General features: G+C 37.8%; 1 protein-coding gene across 5 annotated transcripts in view; it reads left to right on the top strand.

The window, feature by feature from the left end:
* NALCN (sodium leak channel, non-selective) overlaps positions 1–20,876 on the top strand; it is a 265,363-nt gene that overhangs the window by 71,511 nt on the left and 172,976 nt on the right. For all 5 annotated transcript variants that reach the window (XR_012511758.1, XM_074378486.1, XM_074378485.1 and 2 more), the window contains 2 exons: positions 19,626–19,768; positions 19,900–20,004. Coding sequence is in view for 4 of the 5 variants with exons in the window: in XM_074378486.1 (XP_074234587.1) it covers positions 19,626–19,768; positions 19,900–20,004 (248 nt within the window). In the remaining variant the exon portion in view is untranslated. The remainder of the gene's footprint in view (positions 1–19,625; positions 19,769–19,899; positions 20,005–20,876) is intronic.

The raw sequence follows: 20,876 nt of genomic DNA, 5'->3' as shown, positions 1-20,876 counted from the left end.
ACATTGGAGTGGAAAAACAAGACTGATCAGAAACACCTTGTTTTCTGGGTTGGGAATAGACTGAAGAGAAGCAACAGCAGAGGAGGGTAACCCATTAGGAGACATTTGTGATAATCCATGTGAGAGATGGTGGTAGCTTGGACCAGGGTGGTGGCAGTGGAGTAGAGGGGAAGATTCTGGATGTACAGTTCCTGTCAAGTTAATGAATTTGACTGATAGATTGGCTGAGTATTAAAAGAGAAAGATCAACTCCAAGATTTTTGATCTGAATGATTAGATAAAGTTGCTGCTAGCTTCTGGAAGAACATGTTTGGGGAAGGGTTGGGGTCGGGGGGAAGGTGAAGATCTCAGCTCTATCTCAGGTTAAGTTTGAGGAACTTGACTAGATTGAAAATGCTACAGCTCTCACTTAACTCTCACTTACCTTTTTCTTTTAAAACCAAAAACTTGATTGACTAATGACTAAATTAAGAGAACTTACATTCTTGACTCTACAGTGGATCATTGAGACTTGGTCTGTTTTGGTCAAAAATACAAAATCAACAATGGCCAAGATGAACATATTCCCTATGAAATAAAATGATGAGATTTGCAAAAGCTTGGCTACACAGCGTGAATTTTACTTAAGTCACGTGACATTATTTAGTATTTTGCTGAAAACCATCAAACATCTGCTTTAGGGATTCCATGCTAATAGACAAAATGAATATAGCTTGGTTGATGTGCTGAAGTAGCCAGTGAATATGGTTTGATTGACAGTTAAGGAAACACATCCTACATTTCCTCAAACTCTGTAATGTCAGGTTTATATCTCACTGAGATGGCCGCCGTTATGATCACCAGCTGGGAGTTCAAAGTACTTTTGATGGTTTGCCAAAATGCTTCCTGTTCAAGTACTAAAGATTTCTCATACTTCTTTGCCTAGAATAATAAGGTTCAGACCAGTAGCCCTTTCCAGTATGTGACTTTCTGTGGGTGTGTCTGAGTTTAGAAATATTGGAGTGTGTGTGTGTATGTATTATTCTTAGGACTTTGCCTACATGTTAACATTTTTCAGCAAGAAATAACACGCCCCGGGCAAGTTTTTCAGAGTGCTGAAATGAGATAAATTAAAGGATAGCTCTTATTCTTGAGAAATAATTTATTGCTTCATATTGTTGAATCATAACCATTTAGTCCTGAAACCCAAACCCTGTATTTAAAGAGTAACAATCTCATGTTTAAAGTTTCTCCTTTAAACATTTCCAAGAATCTTAAGGGAGTCTTTATGTGACATTAAATTGTTAATTTTACCTTGTTATTTTAGATCTATGGTTAGAATTCATTCTCTGGTCTAAGAGCATGTATAGAGTATGAATTCTTGTGGTTCAGCGTGCTGGTAATTTAGGGCAAGGTTAATAGAGTGGTTTTTGTGAGAAAAGGAACTGTTTTATGGAAAGCCTGTTTGAACTTTGCCTTGTTTTGTTTCTCCAAACTACCAAATCTACTTCTGGTATTTGTATGAGATCCTAAAATGTTTGTATATTAATTTTTAGATAACATATTTTTTCCAGACTAATATCTTCCTGGATACCAGCCAGTCTAAGTATAGGGCCCATGGAACCTAAGTTACTTTGACGGTTAGTCTGTGTAGTGGTTGGGGGTAAAGTAAACTTATAAGAGAGAGCCCAAAAATGGGACGGTGCAAGCAAAGTACAAGTTTATTTCTCTCTGAAATCATAGTCCTGTGTGGCTGGTGGGTGAGCTCTGCCCCTTGAATTCATCCTGAAGAACAGGTGTATGGGCAGCCCTGCCACCCTCAACACGCACTGATCAAGTGTGCCCTTGGCCTCTGTGTTTGCATCTGGTGAAAGAGGAGGGAGTCATGGGTCCAGGGAAAGTGTTCCTGTACACGGCGAGGAAGTTGCCCACATCCAGGAGAACTTTGTCATGGGGCCATCCCTCCCGGCAGGAGATTCCAGGAAACATCTTCTCCAGCTGAGCAGCCATCTGCCCAGGAAGAGGGGGAGGATGAGTCTGGAAGAATGACTGACCGTGGCCGCCATAGACTTAACTAAGCAAAGGACAACACTCCCAGTCAATTATAGGTATCTTCTAAATTCCGGCCATTTATATTAAAGTCAAAACAAATATATTTTATATAAATAACTTCTCGATTTTATGTTCTGCTTCTCAAATGATTATATTTGTATCACGGAACAAAGTCAGAGAGTTTCAGGTAATTTCATGTAGAGTTGCAGAATAGAGAGGCACTTTGGAATTTTATGTGGTTATGATTTACCTAATTGATTCTCCCCATCAGTGAAAGTAACTAAATGTTTGCTATATTGTAATGTTTTAATCTGGAGTTAAAACTATCTCCATCTACTCATGTTAGGCCATAGTCTGAGGAACCGAAGGCTCAGAGAGACAGCCGATCCATGTGCTTTCCCCACCCCAAGCAGAAAGGCGAAAGAACTATTGCAAATCCAAGAACACTGGAGGAATTTTCACCATCGCTCCCCTCCCTCTCCTTGGTCTAGTCTGTTTAATTTTAAAGGCAGAATCTTGCTTTCACAAAGTATACCAGACAGGAATTTGTTCAAATTCCTCAAAAACCAAGCCAAGAGAAGTTTCAGAAAGTTCAGACATGCGTGGCTGAGTGGAAGGAACGTGGTTTTGGAGGCAGGCACCGAGGCCTGGGAATACTGCTCCAGGCGGTCACTTCTGGGTGACCCTGGGCAAGCTTCTCAGCCCTGCTGAGCCCCAGTCTCCTCCTTTACAAAATGGGAACAGCAATAAGAATAAACTTGGCAGTGTGTGGATACAGAATTAAAGCGTATAAAGGGCCCGCCAGTCCCAGGTTGGTTTTCTCCACCCCTGTCATCCGTGATGGTCCCAGGAGCCCGGGTTGCTGTTCCTCTGGCTCTGAGGCCAGGAGTGGTCTGTGGTTTCCACGCAGCCCTGGCTAACATCACTCTGCTTGGAACCTCACCAACCACTGATGAGAAAGCAGAGTGGTGGTGTTAATTGAGTAAGAGATTTGGGTAAAATATTCAACTCTATTTCCTCATCTCTCAAAAAGAGGCAACACCCCCCCCCCCCCGTTCTCTCATTTCCATTCTGCAGGGTTGTTGAGTGAGTCTGTCATGGAGGCTCACAAAAACCCTCTGTCAATTGTATAATGCTGAGTTATATCAGCAAATAACAGCAATAATAATTTTATATAATATAAAATAAAATATAAGTAATAATAATTATTATTGATGAAGAAGAATGTATGTGATTAGATACTTGCTGAATAATGAGTTCAAGAAAAGATTATTAAAGCTTTAAGTAATTACTCCGTATTCCAGACATATTTCTCCGTGCATTGGATGTTAGTTAGGTGGTGTTTCCAGGGATGGTTTTTCTGCCATTCTCCCAACCAGGGTTGAAAAGTGAACATCATGCCATCCGCCACAGTGCAAGGGCCCAGTTGCTGTCTGAATGTCCTGAGCCCAGTACTTGCTAGAAAGGTCTGATCGCTGGCCAGAGGAGCTCTGGCCTGGGCAGCAGTCTGGCCAGTGTGCCTCATGAGAGCCCGGAGAGCCACTTCATTCTAGGCATGAGCCGCCCAGGTCACAGCTGCCTAGAGCACTTTGGCTATGGTTAAGTTTGTTGTGCTGTTATATAATGCGTACTTGGACTGTATCCCATGAATGACTGTTTTTTCCTTCCTCCTTCTCCACTGTCTTGTTATTGCCCTGTTATCTGCGTTTAATGTTGCCTCAGAGTTTGTTGTTAAAATCAAGCAGAAAAGCAGGCAGCTATTAAGACATAAGGAGAAAAAGTTATTAGTGGGGGAAAGCCACATGTGGTGCAGTAAGATTTTGACACCGTGGCATGGGGCCAGCCAGGAGAGGCTTCACTGTCCCAATCTGGTCTTACTTCGTGGTAATAATGGCCTTTTCGTCCCTACACGGTTACTAGTGCACAAGCCAAACTGTGACCAAGTAGGCTAGACTGCGTGTGAGCAGAGAATCATGCCTTTGCACATTAATTTAGAATACTCATTTTAATCGGATGTGCTCATTTATCCATGCTACTTCTACTCCATACCTTAAATCGAAAAGAAGTTATTTACTGGCTTCTGGTTTCCACTCCAACACGTAAAGCTCTTGGAAGTTGTCCATCCTGTTCTTACAACAAGGAAAAAAAAAAAAAAAGCTAAGCAAACTGAAAATCAACAATTCGAAAAAAAGCTAAGCAAACTGAAAATCAACAATTCTGAAAATCAGCAATGCTTCTTAGATCTAACAGAGAGTTGGCGTTGCAGAGCAAACCGCTCCTTGAAATTTGGAGAGACAGCAAGTACAGAGGATCATTGCTCCCCGGGGGCAGAAGCCACTAGAGCCAGAGACACTTAAACTGTAATTGGATAATTGCTGGAGGCTGAGCATGAACTCACTTAAGAGTTGAAGATCCCTTGAGTCTTGCAGGGGAGGGGCATGCTTTCATGAGTTTTACCTCCGGGAACCCTACCAGGTTCTTACGGTGAAGATCAGAAAAAAATTCCCTTATGCTTCTGGCAGGGGGAGGAGAACAGCGACCCTTTTCAAGTAGGCTCAGAATCCTCTGTTCATGGCACAGCCATTCCCTGGAGGATGCCTCCATTCCCAGAACCTCATCTGACCTTGGAGGAGGGCAGGTGAATGACTGGAGTCCCCTTCTGCCTCCCTGTATCACATAAATTGAGAGAAAAAAAAAAAAAAAAAACTAAACCAAGAAACTCTTCTGAAGGTCACACCCCAGGACTCAGGCTGGCTGAAAAACTGAGATTTAATCATATGATTGCAGAACATTTCCCCTCTCTAATACTTTATCATCACATTACCAGGGCTCCAAACTAAAAACTGGAATACAACCCAGCTGCAAGACACAGAGTCTGTTTAGAAGGAACGGGGAGGGGGGGGAACCTAAAGACAACAGGAGAGACGGAAACCAGGACACTAAAGAAAAGGGAAGCCTTTGACACCTGCAGATACAGCATGCATTAAGGACAGCCTAACTTCTAGCCAGAATAACATAAAACCTCACACGAGAGGCTTATGTACCTCAGGTATTACTATTACCTATACATCAGGTAGAGGTATTACCGTTTCTTATGCATCATGTCCAGTTTTCAACAAAATGTTTCAAAGCATGGTAAAAGGCAGATAAAGACACAATCTGAAGAGACAAAGCAAGCATCAGAACCAGACTCAGATGTGATGGGGCTTTTGTAATTACCAAGCAATTTGGAATTGAAAATATTTTAATTAATAGGCTAAGGGTTCCAATGGAAGAAGTAGGCAACATGCACAAACAGATAGGTAATGTAAGCAGAGAGCCAGAAACTCTAAGAAGGTATCAGAAGGAATTGCTGGAGATCGAAAACACGCTAACTGATACAAAAAATGCCTTCAGTGAGCTCATCAGTAGACTAGACCCAACCGAGGCAAGAAACAGTGAGACTGAAGATACATCTGCAGAAACTTCATAAACTGAAATGCAAAGAGAAAAAAAGAATGAAAAAAATGGAACAGAATAACAAAGAACCGTGAAACAACTACGAAAAGTCTAACATACATGTAATGAAAATACCAAAAAGAGAAGAGAGAAAGGAGCAGAAGGAGTATTTGAAAAATAATGGCTGATAACTTTCCAACATTAATTTTGGATACAAAACTGCACATCAAGGAAGCTCAGAGAACACCAAGCAGGGTAAGTACCAAGATATCTACACCTGAGTATATCATATTTAAGCTTCAGAAAACCAAAGACAAAGTCTTGAAAGAGCTAGAGGGGAAAAAAACAAAACAAAACACCTTACCTATTGAGGAACAAGGATAAGTTTTATATTGGATTTCCCTTCAGAAGCCATTTAAGCAAGAAAAGAGTAAAATGAAATATTTAAAGTGTTACAGAAAAACAACCAATAACCTAGAATTTTGTATCCAGAGAGATTATCTTTCAAAATTGAGGACATTATGAAGACTTTCTCAGACAAACAAAATCTGAGAGAATTTGTTGCCAGCAGAACTGCTTTACAATAAATGATGAAAATTCTTTAGAGAAGGAAAATGATGTAGATCAGAAACTCAGATCTACATAAATAAGAAGAGTGTTGGAAAAGGGGTAAATAGGTAAATAAAATATTTTATTTTTATTATTTTTAACTAACCTAGCAGTATACTAGGTGATTGTAACTTATGGATAAGTTGGATGAATAACAGCAGTGTTACAAGGGACAGGAGGAAGGAAGTGGGAATACTCTGTTAGAAGGTACCTACACTATCTATGAAGAGGTATAGTATTATTTGAAAGTGAACTTAGATTAGTTGTAAATGTATATTGTAAACTCTAAGGCCACCACTAATATGCTAAGAGGAGTAAAAATGGAATCATATAAAGAGACAGACAGAAGACAAAAAAGAAACAAAGAACAAGTGCAATGAAAAGAAAAGTTATAAATAGGGTACCTATTAATCCATCTATATCAATAACTACTAAATGGAAATGGAATAAATATACCAATTAAAAGACAGACTAAGAGTGGGTTAAAAACGAATACCCAACCACGTGCTGTCTGTAAGAAGTCCAGTTTAACTATAAAGACACAGAATGAAAGTAAAGATCTGGAGAAAGATATACCATGCTAACACTAATGAAATGAAAGCAAGAGTAGCTGTATTAGTTTCAGACAAAGCTGACTTCAGAACAAGAAGACTGTTCAGAGAGAAAGAGGGGCATTGCACAATTATATAAGGGTCAATTCTCCAAGAAAACATAACAATTCTTAATGTGTATGCACTTGACAACAGAGCATCAAAGTTATCAGTCCTTCCCAACTTGAGGTAAAGATTCAGTGCAATCCCATTCAAAACCCCAGCATGCTGTCTAATGGATGTCAACAAACTGAATCTAAACTTTACATGTTCTGGCAGAAGACCCAGAATAGTCAACACAACACTGAGAAAGAACAAAGTCAGAGGATTGACGTGACTCAAATTCAAGATTTAATATAAAGCTGCAGTATCAAGACAGTGTGATATCGGTGGAAAAATAGCAAATAGACCAATAGAACAGAATATGCAGCTCCAAAATATACACACACAAATAGAGTCAACTGGTCTTTGGTAAAGGAGTAGATTCAATGGGAAAAGGATGGTCTTTTCAAAAGTGGTGCTGTGAGCACTGGAGATCCACATGCAAGAAGATGAATCTAGAGGACACCCAGTATGCCTTTTACAAAAGTTAACTCAAAATGGATCATAGGCCTAAATGTAAAATGCAAAATACAAAACTTGTAGAATATCACATAGGAGAAATATCAAGCTGACCTTGGGTTTGGCAGTGATTTTGGGCTTGGCAACACCAGAAGCATGATACATGAAAGATGAAATAACTAAGTTGGACTTCGTCAGATCAATAACTTCCACTATGCAAAAAAACACTCTTAAAAGTATAGAAAGACAAGCCACAGACTAGAGAAAAGACTTGAATGAGACATATCTGATGAAAGATGTGTATTCAAAATATACGAAAAACTCTTAAAACTTAACAATAAGAAAACAAACCAATTTAAAAATGGGCAAAATACCCGAACAGACATCTCACCAAAGAAGATAAATATATGACAAATAAGCATATAAAAAGATGCCCAACATCATATGTAATTAGAGAGTTGCAAATTAAAACATGAGATTCCACTACACATCTCTCAGAGTGACCCAAATCCAAATACTGACACCACCAAATACTGGTGAGAACCTGGAACAATAGGAACTCTCATTCATTGCTGATGAGACTGCAGAATGGTACAGCCACTTTAGAAGACATTTGGTCAGGATTTTTTTTAAGCTGACATTGTCTGACTATATGATTGAGCAATCATGTTCCTAGATATTTACCTAAATTAATTGAAAACATGTTCATGCAAAAACCTGCGCATGAATGTTTATAACAACTTAATTCATTATTGACAAAAACTGGAAGCAACCAAGATGTCCCTTCATAGGGTGTAACTTGAGATAAACAAACTGTGGTACATCTGTACAAAGGAATATCACTCATCAATAAAAAGAAATGGGTTATCAAGCCACCAAGTGACACAGAGGAACAATGAACACATATTGCTCAGTGAAAGAAGCTAGTCTGAAAAGCTACATACTGTATGATTCTTACTATATGACATTTTGGAAAATGCAGAACTGTAGAGAGGGGGAAAAGATCAGTGGTTGCCAGGGATTCAGAGGAGCGAGGTGAGAGTTGAATAGGTGGAACACAATGGATTTTTAGGATGGGAAAACTATCTTGTGTGCTGCTATATTACTGGATACCTAATATTATGTATTAGTCAAGACCCATCTAACTGTACAACACAGAGAGTGAACCATAATGTAAACTACGGACTTGAGTTAATAATAATGTATCAACAGTGGTTCATAATTTGTAACAAACATACCACACTCATGCAGGTTGTTAATAATAGGGGGTAGTGTGCAAAGAGAGGGTATAAATGGGAATTCTCTCTACTATCTGCTCAACTTTTCTGTAAGCCAAAACTACTCCAAAAAAATGAAGTTTATTTTTTGAAGTTTTTGCTATTTTCTTTTTTAAACTTTATTTATGTATTTATTTTATAATGTATTTTTAAAATTGAAGATGTGCAATATTATATGTGACAGGCATGCAATATCATGACTCAGAATTTTTAAAGATTATACTCCATTTATAGTTGTTGTAAAATATTGGCTATATTCTCCATGTTGGACAATACATCCTTGTAGCTTATTTTATACCTGATAATTTGTACCTCTTAATCCTCCACCTCCATCTTGCCCTTCCCCCTTCCCTGTTCCCACTGGTAACCACTAGTTCCTTCTCTACATCTGTGAGTCTGTTTCTTTTCTGTTACATTCACTAGTTTGTTGTATTTTTTTAAATTCTAAATGTGAGTGATATCTTTAAAGTATTTGTCTTTCTCTGTCTGACTTACTTCACTTAGCATAATACCCTCTAAGTCCATCCATACTGTACACCAGAATTTCCTATTCAGTTGTAACTATTCAATTTTAATATTAATATGAATTATATTAGAACATATTCTTGTTTGGGGTTTTATATTATATCAGTATTTAAATCAATTTAATTAAATCTTTCATTGTAAGCTATGGAAATTTTATGTTTATCATAATACAAATAAGAACTTTGTTTTTAGTTAAAGCCATTTGTTATTTGCATTTCTTATCTTGTTTATTGTAAATTACATTTGGTCAATTATCACTCAGGTATCTTTCTTCTTTCCCACTTAGACCTGATCAGATTTTAATATGCCTCTGTGAACAAAAAAATTCAAATTATTTCATTCCAACCTTGGTTGATCTTTTGAGCCAATGTTTATTTACTAGCTCAATTTTATTTAAAAATAAAGCAAATTCTCAGTATTGTGGCTATTCTGAGGTAGACTGACCAACTTGACCTTAAAGCTAATCCTTATTTTCTTTTTTTTTGTGTGTGTGTATATATAATATATATATATTTTATTGAAGTATAGTTAGTTTACAATGTTGTGTCAATTTCTGGTTTACAGCATAATGTTTCAATCATACATGAACATACATATATTCATTTTCATATTCTTTTTCACTGTAAGTTACTACAAGATACTGAATATAGTTCCCTGTGCTATACAGTATGAACTTACTGTGTATCTATTTTATATATAATAGTTAGTATCTGCAAATCTTAATTTGTCCCTTCCCATCCCCACCCCTGGTAATCAAAGTTTGTTTTCTATGTCTGTGAGTCTGTTTCTGTTTTGTAAATAAGTTCCTTTGTCTTTTTTCCCCTAGATTCCACATGTAAGTGATATCATACGGTATTTTTCTTTCTCTTTCTGGCTTGCTTCACTTAGAATGACAGTCTCCAGGTCCATCCATGTTACTGTGAATGGCATTATTTTGTTCTTTTTTATGACTGAGTAGTATTCCGTTGTATAAATATATCACAGCTTCTTTATCCAGCCATCTGTTGATGGACATTTAGGTTGATTCCATGTCTTGGTTATTGTAAATAGTGCTGCTGTGAACATTAGAGTGCATGTATCCTTTTGAATTAAGGTTCCCTCTGGACATATGCCCAGGAGTGGGATTGCTGGATCATATGGTAAGTCTGTTTTTAGTCTTTTGAGGAATCTCCATACTGTTTTCCATAATGGCTACACCAAACTACATTCCCACCAGCAGTGTAGGAGGGTTCCCTTTTCTCCACACCCTATCCAGCATTTATCATTTGTGGACTTTTTAACGATGGCCATTCTGACTGGTTTGAGGTGATACCTCATTGTAGTTCTGATTTGCATTACTCTGATAATTAGCGATGTTGAGCATTTTTTCATTTGCCTATTGGCCATTTGTATGTCTTCACTGGAGAATTGCTTGTTTAGGTCTTCTGCCCATTTTTAGATTGGGTTGTGTTTTTTTATTATTAAGTTGTATGAGCTGTTTATGTATTCTGGAAATTAAGCCCTTGTCTGCCACATCTTTTGCAAATATTTTTTCCCATTCTGTAGGTTGTCTTTTTGGTTTGCTTATGGTTTCCTTTGATGTGCAAAAGCTTATAAGTTTAATTAGGTCCCATTTGTTTATTTTTGCTTTTATTTCTATTGCCTGGATGTTCTTATTTTCATTGCTTGTCAATGATAATGCAGAGATGTGAACCATGTGTGTCCCCAAATATGAAGACATGAAAATCTTAGTACCTCTTCCAAATACTCAGTTTTAATTTTGGACTATTTTGAAATTCTTGTATCATAACTATTAACTCCCTAAGAATGACATGAAGTTCTGGCATTTTTGCCTTGATTTCTTTTGAATGTAGTTTCCAACAGATCTTTCAAAAAATGGGTGACGAAGATTCTTTTTAGTTTTGCTTGCTTTTTGAGAAAATTTTAAAAACTACTAAATAACATTTATTCAGTGTGTTAGTAGTGACCAGTAAGTATCACCATTGCCATAGACCCTCTGTGGGAAGCTGAGGCCCAGTATGGTCACATAGGCTAGAAGCAGTGGACGATTTGAATGTTAGGGAAGGTAACTGAAAGCTAGTTGTGGCTAAGCATAGTTTCTTCATTCTTTTGAATCAACTAATGGAAAATATATTTCCAAGAACCTTTTTTGTTCTAAAGTGACTGCTGTTCAGAGGCAGGGGCTGGCAGGTATTTGTCATGACCTTGCCTTTGCTGCTGTCATTCCCAGCCTCTGTGGAAATTGCCCAGCCCCAGAGGCAGGGAGTGTTTTAGTTGGCGTGTGGGCTCAGCGTCCTTGGAACTGCTCTACTTTCTACATAAACTTTCTTGCCAATGTCAGCATTGGCCTTGTCAACACTTCTTTTCCATTTGTGAAGCCTGTAGTTAAAGCTTTCACCTCTCCTTTTCTAGAAGTATTTTATATTTAGCACTCTGGCGTTTAGAAATTCTCTGCAGAAATACATTTCAACTGAGCATCTTTATTACTTCTAAAAAAGGTTTAACTTAGAAAATATACATAAACATATATATGCTTTTTTTCTCTATGGCCTTTGATCTTGTTGCAAAATTTTAGTACTGCCAACAGGTTTAAGGTAACCGATAAAGTGATTTCACAAGTGAGGTAAGGTGGTACCAAAAGACTGCTTAACTGTTAAGAAAAAAAAATAAGCTAAAATTCAGCTTAAAAAACATAAGGGTAATAAATACATTTTAAAGCATTTAGAAGAAAAGAAGTCCTTTTGTGTTTGCTTCATGTTCTGGACTAGCAAATAAAAAATGCTGTTTTGTTTTGTTAATTCATTGGCCACAAGGCAGTCCTCAGGCTAAATGCCTGGGATCATCAGTTAAACGTGTGGATGAGTTGTGTATAGATTATTATAATCATAAGGTTTTATCACAGTCTATCAGGGAAATTCTGGGGTTAATTAGTTTAGAAATATATTTTAGTAAAATTAAAAATTATTTCAAGGAAGAGAAAACATTTTTCATAAAGAGTTTACTCATTAGAAAGGTGACATGCCAAATAATTTAATTCTGCCTGACTTATTGTTCAGTAAACCTCTGTAAGTCAGAGTGGGCCTTTCTCGCTGTGTTGGTCTCCTGACCTTGTTCACATTTCATGTATGTGGATACATCCAGCATTAGTGACAAAAGTTGATGCTGTTCAATCCAGATGTCACCCTAAGAATACTCTTCTCTCATCAATAGTTGTCTCTACTGTCTCATGGAAAATAGATTTACTTTATAATCACCACCACCCATCAGGATCTGAGTGTACAGTTCATGTGACCTGGTAAAAGGTGGGTGGCGTGAGGCAGTTTGGTGGAAGAAAACATTTTCTAGAAAGTTTCAATGAATCTCACAACTGACCATTGGCTAAAACATTTTAAATATGTGGTTAATATCTGTATAAGAGATTCGATAACAGAGAGTGAGGAAAATTACCAGAAGGTGAGAGAAATGGAGAGTTCACCGAAACAGAAAAGGATTTCAGTGAAGATTGTGTCTTCAACAGGTGGCCTCAAGCTACAAGTGATGGTTGAATTAGAGACACTGCCATGTTGTTTGAAATATGGTTGTGGCTGTTTCAATTCCATTGTCAAGACCCACCTATAAGTGTCATGAGCCGTGTAGCTGATTTCTATTCAATGCCCTGTTTTATGGTCCAGACAGAACCAGAGTCATAAACGTGGACTACAGATGAGTCCGTTTACTTCTGTGTTTGTCCATGAGTGTATCGTATGCCTCATTTTGATTCAGATGCAAAACCTGGAAAACTTGCAGAACGTGTGTTTTTGTGGTTTGTCTTGGAGTGATTCAGAGAACTGCTATATTTTTTGGTGAGGAAAATTTTGGGCCATGTATTTCATCCCAAATGTGTGATTTTTCTTTTTAAAACTTAATTAATATAATATCTCCTTCTGCAAACTAAAATATTTCCCCCTCGGGTACATGTGTGTACAGTCATCTTATACAATTGCAGGAAGTAAAAAAGTAATACAATTTTTCTTCCAATGTGAAGTTGTCGAAACAAAAAACTGATAAATATTAGTATAATTGGGCTATTGGGTTATGTATTGTGTGGCCAATACTTTATATAAAAACAAATGACATCTTAGGATCTAGGCTTTTAGCCTTCTCACATCTTTAATGATCAATGAAATGTCAAATTCAAATGTAGACTATTGAAAATACAGTCCAAAAATGCATTTTTAGGTCTCTCCTTTGGCTCTAAGTTGTTTAACCTCCAAATAGTTCATCATAAGCCAAAAGAGAAATTCCAGTGAATCTCACAACTGTTCCATTTTCCCTTGTGTCAAGTGAGGAAATTCAATTCAGTTCAAAACATTTAAAAGATACAAATTACATACAAGTTCTTGAGCCAGACACAGCAGAGCAAAGGCTACAGAGTCAGAAAGGCCGTCAAGTCAGAAAAGTGGTTGTCAACCAGGGGCCGTACTGGAAAATGTCTGCAAACATTTCTGGTTGTCACAACTTGGAGGTTGAGGTAGTGTCTGAATCAAGTAGGTGGAGGTCAGAGATGCTACAACACACATGACAGGCCCCCACAAAAAAGTATTGTCCAGCCCCAAATGTCATTAGTGCCAAATTGAGGAACCCTGGGTTGGACTGTGAGCTAGACCAGTGGTGCCCCTTTGATGGGTAAATTTATTTCCCATTGACTCTTCAGGATTTAAATAGCAGTGAATTCTACCTAAATACAAACTGACAGTACAACTTACCTTCGAGTGGCTTCAACAAATCCCACCATAAACATACAGAGCTCTTTTTTTCTATTAGTTCTGTGGTTTAATAAGAGTATTGCTCTGTGGAGCAGTTCTAGAGTTTAAAATTAAAATTTAGTCAGAGAATAAGTAAGTTGTTTATATGCACATATACAAACATAACAAAAGCAGTGAAAAGCAATGAAGCACAGCCCACCCTATCTTGAACAAGTTGTGTTTTTTGTTCTTGAGATATAATTGACACATCAAATTAGTTTCAGGTATTTAATATAATGATTCAATATTTGTATATATTGTACAATGATAGCCACAATAAATCTAATTAGCCATCTATCACCACATATAATTATAAATTTATTTTCTTGTGATGATGACTTTTAAGATTTACTCTCAGCAACTTTCAGATATGCAGCATATTTTATTAAGTATAGTTATCATGCTGTACATTACATCCCCAGGACTTTTTTAAATCTCGTAACTGGAAGTTTGTACCTTTTGACTGCCTTCACCCATTTTTGTCCACCTCTTACCCCAACCCCTGGCAATACTAATCTGTTCTCTGTATTTGCCAGTTCAGTTTTGTTTGTTTGTTTAGATCCCACATATATGTGAGTATTCACCTTTCTCTGTCTGACTTATTTCACTTAGCATAATGCCCTTATGGTCCATTTATGTTGTCACAAATTGCAATATGTCCTTTTCATGGATAAATAATATTCCATCAGGCATATGTGTGTGTGTGTGTGTGTGTACATGCATACATATATGTATCACTTTTTTCTCATTCATTCATTGATCTCTAATAACGTAAATGTGCAAAGATCAAGCTCTTTTCATGTATTCTGTTATTTGACCACTTTTCAGGACTGAATCTTTAGTCATTGCAACTGTCGTTGAGAAAAGAAGCATCCATGTGACTTTTGGGATGGGGATACATCCTTCCATGGTTAAACCTCCTGTTTAAGAGCAGTTCATTGAGGCACCGATAAATTATAGACATTCATGTGTAGTGATGGAGGAACATGTAGGTTTCTTTTCCTTACAATTGAGGGGGATGCTCACACTGGAACCTAGTTAGAGGTAAAGCCAAGCAGCTGATCTCAGAAAAGGGTGGGATCCAATCAGAGTCAGCTGAAGGAACAGAAAGAGCTACTTAGAAATTTCAAGGGAAGCTAATGTTCTTGAGTGACAAGGATGCTGTCATTTTGCCCTCCACAAATGAGATTATGTTCCCAGGTGGGAAATGAAGCCAGACAGTCAGGTCAATTTCATAAAAAGTGCATCAGGTTGGAAAGGTTAAAGGACCAGATGAGACAAGTATCTGTGGCAGGATGACTGGGTAGAAAGAGGATGGCTCATTCAAGGTGCTGTGGAGATGACTTCCAGACGCCTGGAGCTTGCTGTGCTGTCGCAAAGCCAAGAGCAGATTCAAAGGGACTGAGTCATAGCCAGCATCCGATGGGGTGGGTGCTTGCCTGACCTGGGGTTGGTTTGCCTCAGGAGGTGGTATGTTTCATATCACTGGAGGGGTTAAAATTCAGGAACTTTGCCCTGAGGATCCAGACTTTGAGAGAGAGGATGGAATGGGTGGTCCTAAAGGAGCCCTCTTGGTTCTGTTGGGAATTCTGAGGGTGGGGGTGAAGGTGATTGCCCAGACTGAGGCCTGGTGTACTTGCTCATTCTTATTCAGCTACCTCAGGCCTACACCGGCCACCGTCTCTAACTTGCCAGCTCTTTCACAGTGGCTCAGATACTGCCATCATTGAAACAGCACCATGGGTCGCTTGTGTTGGGAGAAGAGCCTAATGTTGGAACCCCGAGTTTGTGACTTGTTCTAGTACTCACCACAATTTTGTGACTCTGTCGTTTGAAAAGTCAAATGACTCAGTGGTGTTATGTAACCTAAGACTAGAAGAAACAATAAGGAGTATTCCCAGGACATAGTCAATTTCTCATTTTTTCCTGTGGAAAATGAGTTCACAGAAGACAACCAGTCATTAAATAATAGTCATAAAGATAGTCAAAACAGATGGGGTATAACTTTGTTCAGAGCTATTAAAAAAAAATCCTCTACTGTGTCTCAATCCTTTAGAAAGTTCCCAGGTAAGGATTTACCTTCTAAATGTAGACTTGTGGGTCTTCTTATCCAGTGAATTCAAGCCACCAACAGAAGAGGTCAGGAAGAATGGATGAAATTAGGAGAATTGATGAGCTGAGTATCACTGTTGTGATTTTGTTTCTTATACAACTTGAATTTGTGGCTTGAGAGTTTGGAGTTCTTAGAAAGTGGTGCTATTCCAGGAGCTTTGCAGAGATATTCTGGGGGCAGGCCACACGGTCTCTAGTGAGAGAATGTGTTCTATTCCCAGGTGCTATTGTAGAATCATTATTCCCTTAACAAAACTGTGGCCTTTTCGGTTAGAATTTTAGTTCCATTATTCAGATGGACTAAAAGTATTTTGGAATGTAACTAGAAAAAATATTTTTAATGTATCAATATAGTATTTTCTAGAAATCCCCTATTCTGGATTAAACAACAGAGGAAGACCTTCCTGCATATATGTAGCATGGGCTTTTAAATTTTTATAGGTGTATGTGTTTTCAGTGAATTTTGAAAATTAGCCAAATTTAAAGTCAATTATAAAGTAGTTGCCTTTGTTCCCAAATTATCTGTGTGATATTTACATTAAGGAAGACTTGATTTTTAAAAGTGTTTGAGAAAGGCCTTCATATATCGTAATACTACGTGATCATTGTTGTATTTACTAACAGCATTATTGAGTGTTTCTCAGTGTCAAGTCCAGAAGTGAAAGACACAGTTTTAGCTCAGTGCTGACACAGTGAGGGAGACAAACCAGGTGAAGTCAGTATGATGGGCGACATGATACCGGTGAGCTCAGGGCTCTCTGGGAGGACCAGCACCTTGTGTGGCCTGAGGGCAGCGGGGGTGAGCTGAGCAGGGCAGCCACAGGGGAGTCAGTTAAGAGAACCAGAGGGCAGCCCCAGAGCAGCCAGAGGGAGCAGGTTGTGCAGAAAAAGTTTGAGCAGCTGCAGTTTCTTCCTCAGGGTTATCTGTTCCCCACAGATAATCAGAAGATCATAAATTTGATTTTGTCATTTTAAATATTGATCGCCAATGGGAAAATCTTTTCAAAAGTGATTTTCTTTTCATCATCTTTGCAAAGTCAGGAGTAAGAAAGGGACGAGTTCTGCTGCAACTCAGTACCATCCACAAAGCCTTTAACCTGCTGTAGCTCATGTACGTAGGAAACACTTTTTGCAGTGGTCGCATTTTCCTGGGGTTTTTCTTTTGGTTGTATGTTCACAAATGTCTCATCTCTTTGTGTCAACAAACCCTGCTCTTTGAGCTATCCTAAAGGTTCCTAATTTTCCTTTTTCTGTGTGGAATTAGGGAGAATGGAGTAAAAGCTGCAGGATTACTCATTGAACATACTATTTTCACTTAGTTTCAAATACCATCTTCTCTGTAGATGTAATAAAGAAAGATCAGGGCAAGTTAGACTAAGGATGATTTTCAGTATTCCTTTCAAATTTAATCTTATATTGACGATTTCCATATTTTACCCATAAATGCTCACTTGGTAAAACAATTAAACTTAAGCGGCAATTCATACTGGATTTCTGTAGCCAATTTTCTGTTTTAGTTTACATAACTAGAAAGAAATAAGGGACTTAAATTATGTCTTATGTTAAAATTGTCCTTCGTATTCAGACCACAAAAGCAAAAACGTTGTTCATTTTTAGTACCCACGAGTCATTAATGGAAATGGTCATTTCTGTTTTCTGTTCCATTTTATATTTGATATGCGCTGTTCTTCTATGAAAAGTTAACATAGCTTATAAAAGTTATCCTCTTATCTAGTTCCTCAGTATACTATGATCTTAGCCATCATAGACCATTAGAAAACAATTAATTCCATTCGAATTAAAGGTAAGAGAAAATAAGCTCTTTTTAAAGTGCCAGTCTTAGGCAAGAAAATATATAAGTAAATGATAAAGGAAAAAAAGTTTAAGACCTGGAACCTGATGATCTGGTTCAGTTTCTGGTCTTACTTCTTTCTAACTCGGGCAAGTTCATTACCTAGTGGCCTTCACTTTCCTTTTCTGTAAAATGTGATTGATAATATCTGCCCTTGTACCCACCCACCCATCACTTGCCTAATTAGACAAGGATTTCCTAGCATTTAAGTCTGTAAAAGAACCTCAAAACTTAACATGTTTTACAAATGCTAGTTGTTATGGCAACAACTTACCAATGTCCAATGTATGATTCTTAAGATGAGAGGCAGTGCATATATGCAGTTATATTTTACTGAAAGTACGTAGCCCAGATGAGTGCATAATAGGTGCTCACCAAATCAGGATACACTTTCCTTCTTCCTCTCAGCCTTTCTTTCAAGCTTTGTTATTTCTCATTTGTCCCCATTTGCTGCTACTCTTTTCTGCTGTTCCGTGTGCTCTGGAATCCACTGACGCTCCAACTGTTCTTCCTGCGTGCGCAGGCCCAGGGAGGCAGTTGGAAGTCAACCAACTTTAGTAACTCCCTTCTTAGTTTGGAGATTTGATCATATGCACATTCTGATTTCAAATTTCCATGCGCTTAGCACATATATGGATGGATATTGATTTTTTAGGTCTTATATCCTAGAGTAATTTAACTCATTTATAACAGTGGAATTTATTGAGATGCAAATGTTTACCAGTTTTATGAATAAATCCATATCATATTTGTTTTACAACTTTACCTCAGTACTATTTTTTATTTGTATGGTTTTTCACAAAATAATATTAAGCAATTATTTTCCATTTTTTATAATAATTTGTTAAGTACTCACCACATGCCAACCCTTGACAGAAATGAAATCATTTAATCCTCACAATACTTTGATATATGTCTTATTACTGGCCCATTTTGCAGATGAGGAAATCAAGCCACAGAAAGGATGTCAGGAAGCAGGATGTCATCACAGTTAAATATGCAGGATCTTGTCCTGAGTGACTGGGTTGATTTTTGTTCCCCTAATTACTATCCGTGCATCCTTAGACAGATTCGTGGCACTTTGTGTGCTTTAGTTTTATCATCTGTAAAATGGGGAAGTAATGACACATTCTCATAATGCCATGAGGATTGAACAGTCTTTCCTCTGAATGACATTTTAGGTTCTCTTAACCATATGTTCAAAACTCTGCCCACAAATGGTTCTCTTTTCTTTCTTTCCACTATCAGTAGTATTTTCAATGAGACAATCCTCCCACAAAATACAAAATACTATTTAATGATTTACTTCCTTATGTTTTGGGGTTCAGTGAACACTAGGGAATCCAAAGACAGGCTCCTTCACATTAGTTTTTGGAGCCTAAGATACATTAGTTCTTCCCATGAGAATGTGATTTCCAATAAAATCCAGTTCTCAGATTTATTTCATTTCAATTAAAACTACAGCAAGTGCTTTTCAGCACACTAAAAGTGTTAAGCCCCAAGTGGCAGGCTTGCATGGTACACATTTTTTTTTTATTATATCTTTACTTGGCTTGAATGTTAGGTTTCCTTTCCACATTGTTAAAAGCACTTAAGAGCTAAAGATATGACATAAAATTGTTTTATTGCTAGAGATATTAAAAGCGTCCTGGCTTGAAGTAATAAACAGCTTTGTCAAAGTCCTAAGAAAAAGAACAACAAAATGTGGCATGTGATTTGAGTCCCTGTAGAAGAGCTTTTGTCATTGAGAAAATGAGCATGGATAAATACTGATTGTTTTTTCCAAAAGAATGTTTTCTCATTTCAAAAGTCCACCCTAACTCAGTCTGCTCCCCTCTCTTGACAGGCACCAGCATCTTCACAGTCTACGAGGCTGCGTCCCAGGAAGGCTGGGTGTTCCTCATGTACAGAGCCATTGACAGCTTTCCCCGCTGGCGTTCCTATTTCTACTTCATCACCCTCATTTTCTTTCTCGCATGGCTAGTTAAGGTACTGTAAAAAAATTGTGCTCATCAAGTCTATGCCTTCTGACAGTTTCTTCTGATCTTTTGTTTGCTTTTGGTTGCCCTAACTCCCTCATGCCCTGTCTTTGGTAAATGTGGTTTGTCATTTTCTTTCAGAACGTATTTATTGCTGTCATCATTGAAACATTTGCAGAAATCAGGGTACAGTTTCAACAAATGTGGGGGTCCAGAAGCAGCACTACATCGACAGCCACCACGCAGGTACAGTATCCGGAGATGATGATGTAACTTACTCCTACCTGGCGTAGCCTCTACCTGGGCGTGGCCCTCCGCAGCATCCCTGGAACTTGATCGAACTTGAGAAAGCCCTGTTATCGTGGGCTTCTCACACTCACGAGGGAGCTGCTTAAAAATACAGGTGCAAAGTCCCAAACCTGGAACAACCAAATCAGACTCTCTGGGTGACGGGGAGAGGGCACCTCTCTTTTTAATAGCTCCATCGGTAGGTTTGATACAAAACTCAGCTTATCATCACATTTATGATGTACCTTTGATTTGATTCTGCTGTCACAAGTCCTCAAACGCAGTTGAAATATAGCAACTGTGGATTTTCCCATTTTTATAAATATTCATGTAATTGAAAACCAACATAATGGCCCTTATGTATAGGCTTAGAATTTTTTGAATGGAAAATTTATTTCATTCAGAACAAACTAATCACAATGTAATAAATTATGAAGACGATGCCTCAAGCCCAAATGTTTGCTTGTGAATTTGAGGAATTACTACATATTCAGAAAGGTTCCTCTATGTGCCCCCAAATTAGAAGTGTCCCAGAATTTGACTAAAAGTAGTATGGCATTTATTACATAAAAGGACAGTTCAGATCAAATGCCTTTGTTTTTATTTTAGGTTTTGTTTTGCATGTTTGTTTATTTGGTGTTTAGAAAGAAAGAACAAGTTTATATACCTTCTTCTGCTATGAATCTTTATAAAAGAGAGAGAAAATAAAAATTCCTGAATTGAGAATGAAAATTATTATTTTAAGTTTTAAGAGAAATTTAAGTTTATGAATACTTATACAGGTCTGTTAGGACAAAGGTATCTGTGAAAGATTCAAGGCACAAATTTTA

The sequence above is a fragment of the Camelus bactrianus genome, chromosome 14 (assembly GCF_048773025.1).
Source record: "Camelus bactrianus isolate YW-2024 breed Bactrian camel chromosome 14, ASM4877302v1, whole genome shotgun sequence".
NCBI lineage: Eukaryota > Metazoa > Chordata > Mammalia > Artiodactyla > Camelidae > Camelus > Camelus bactrianus.
Note: the sequence above shows the minus strand (reverse complement) of the source record. Positions and strands in the feature narration are given on the sequence as shown.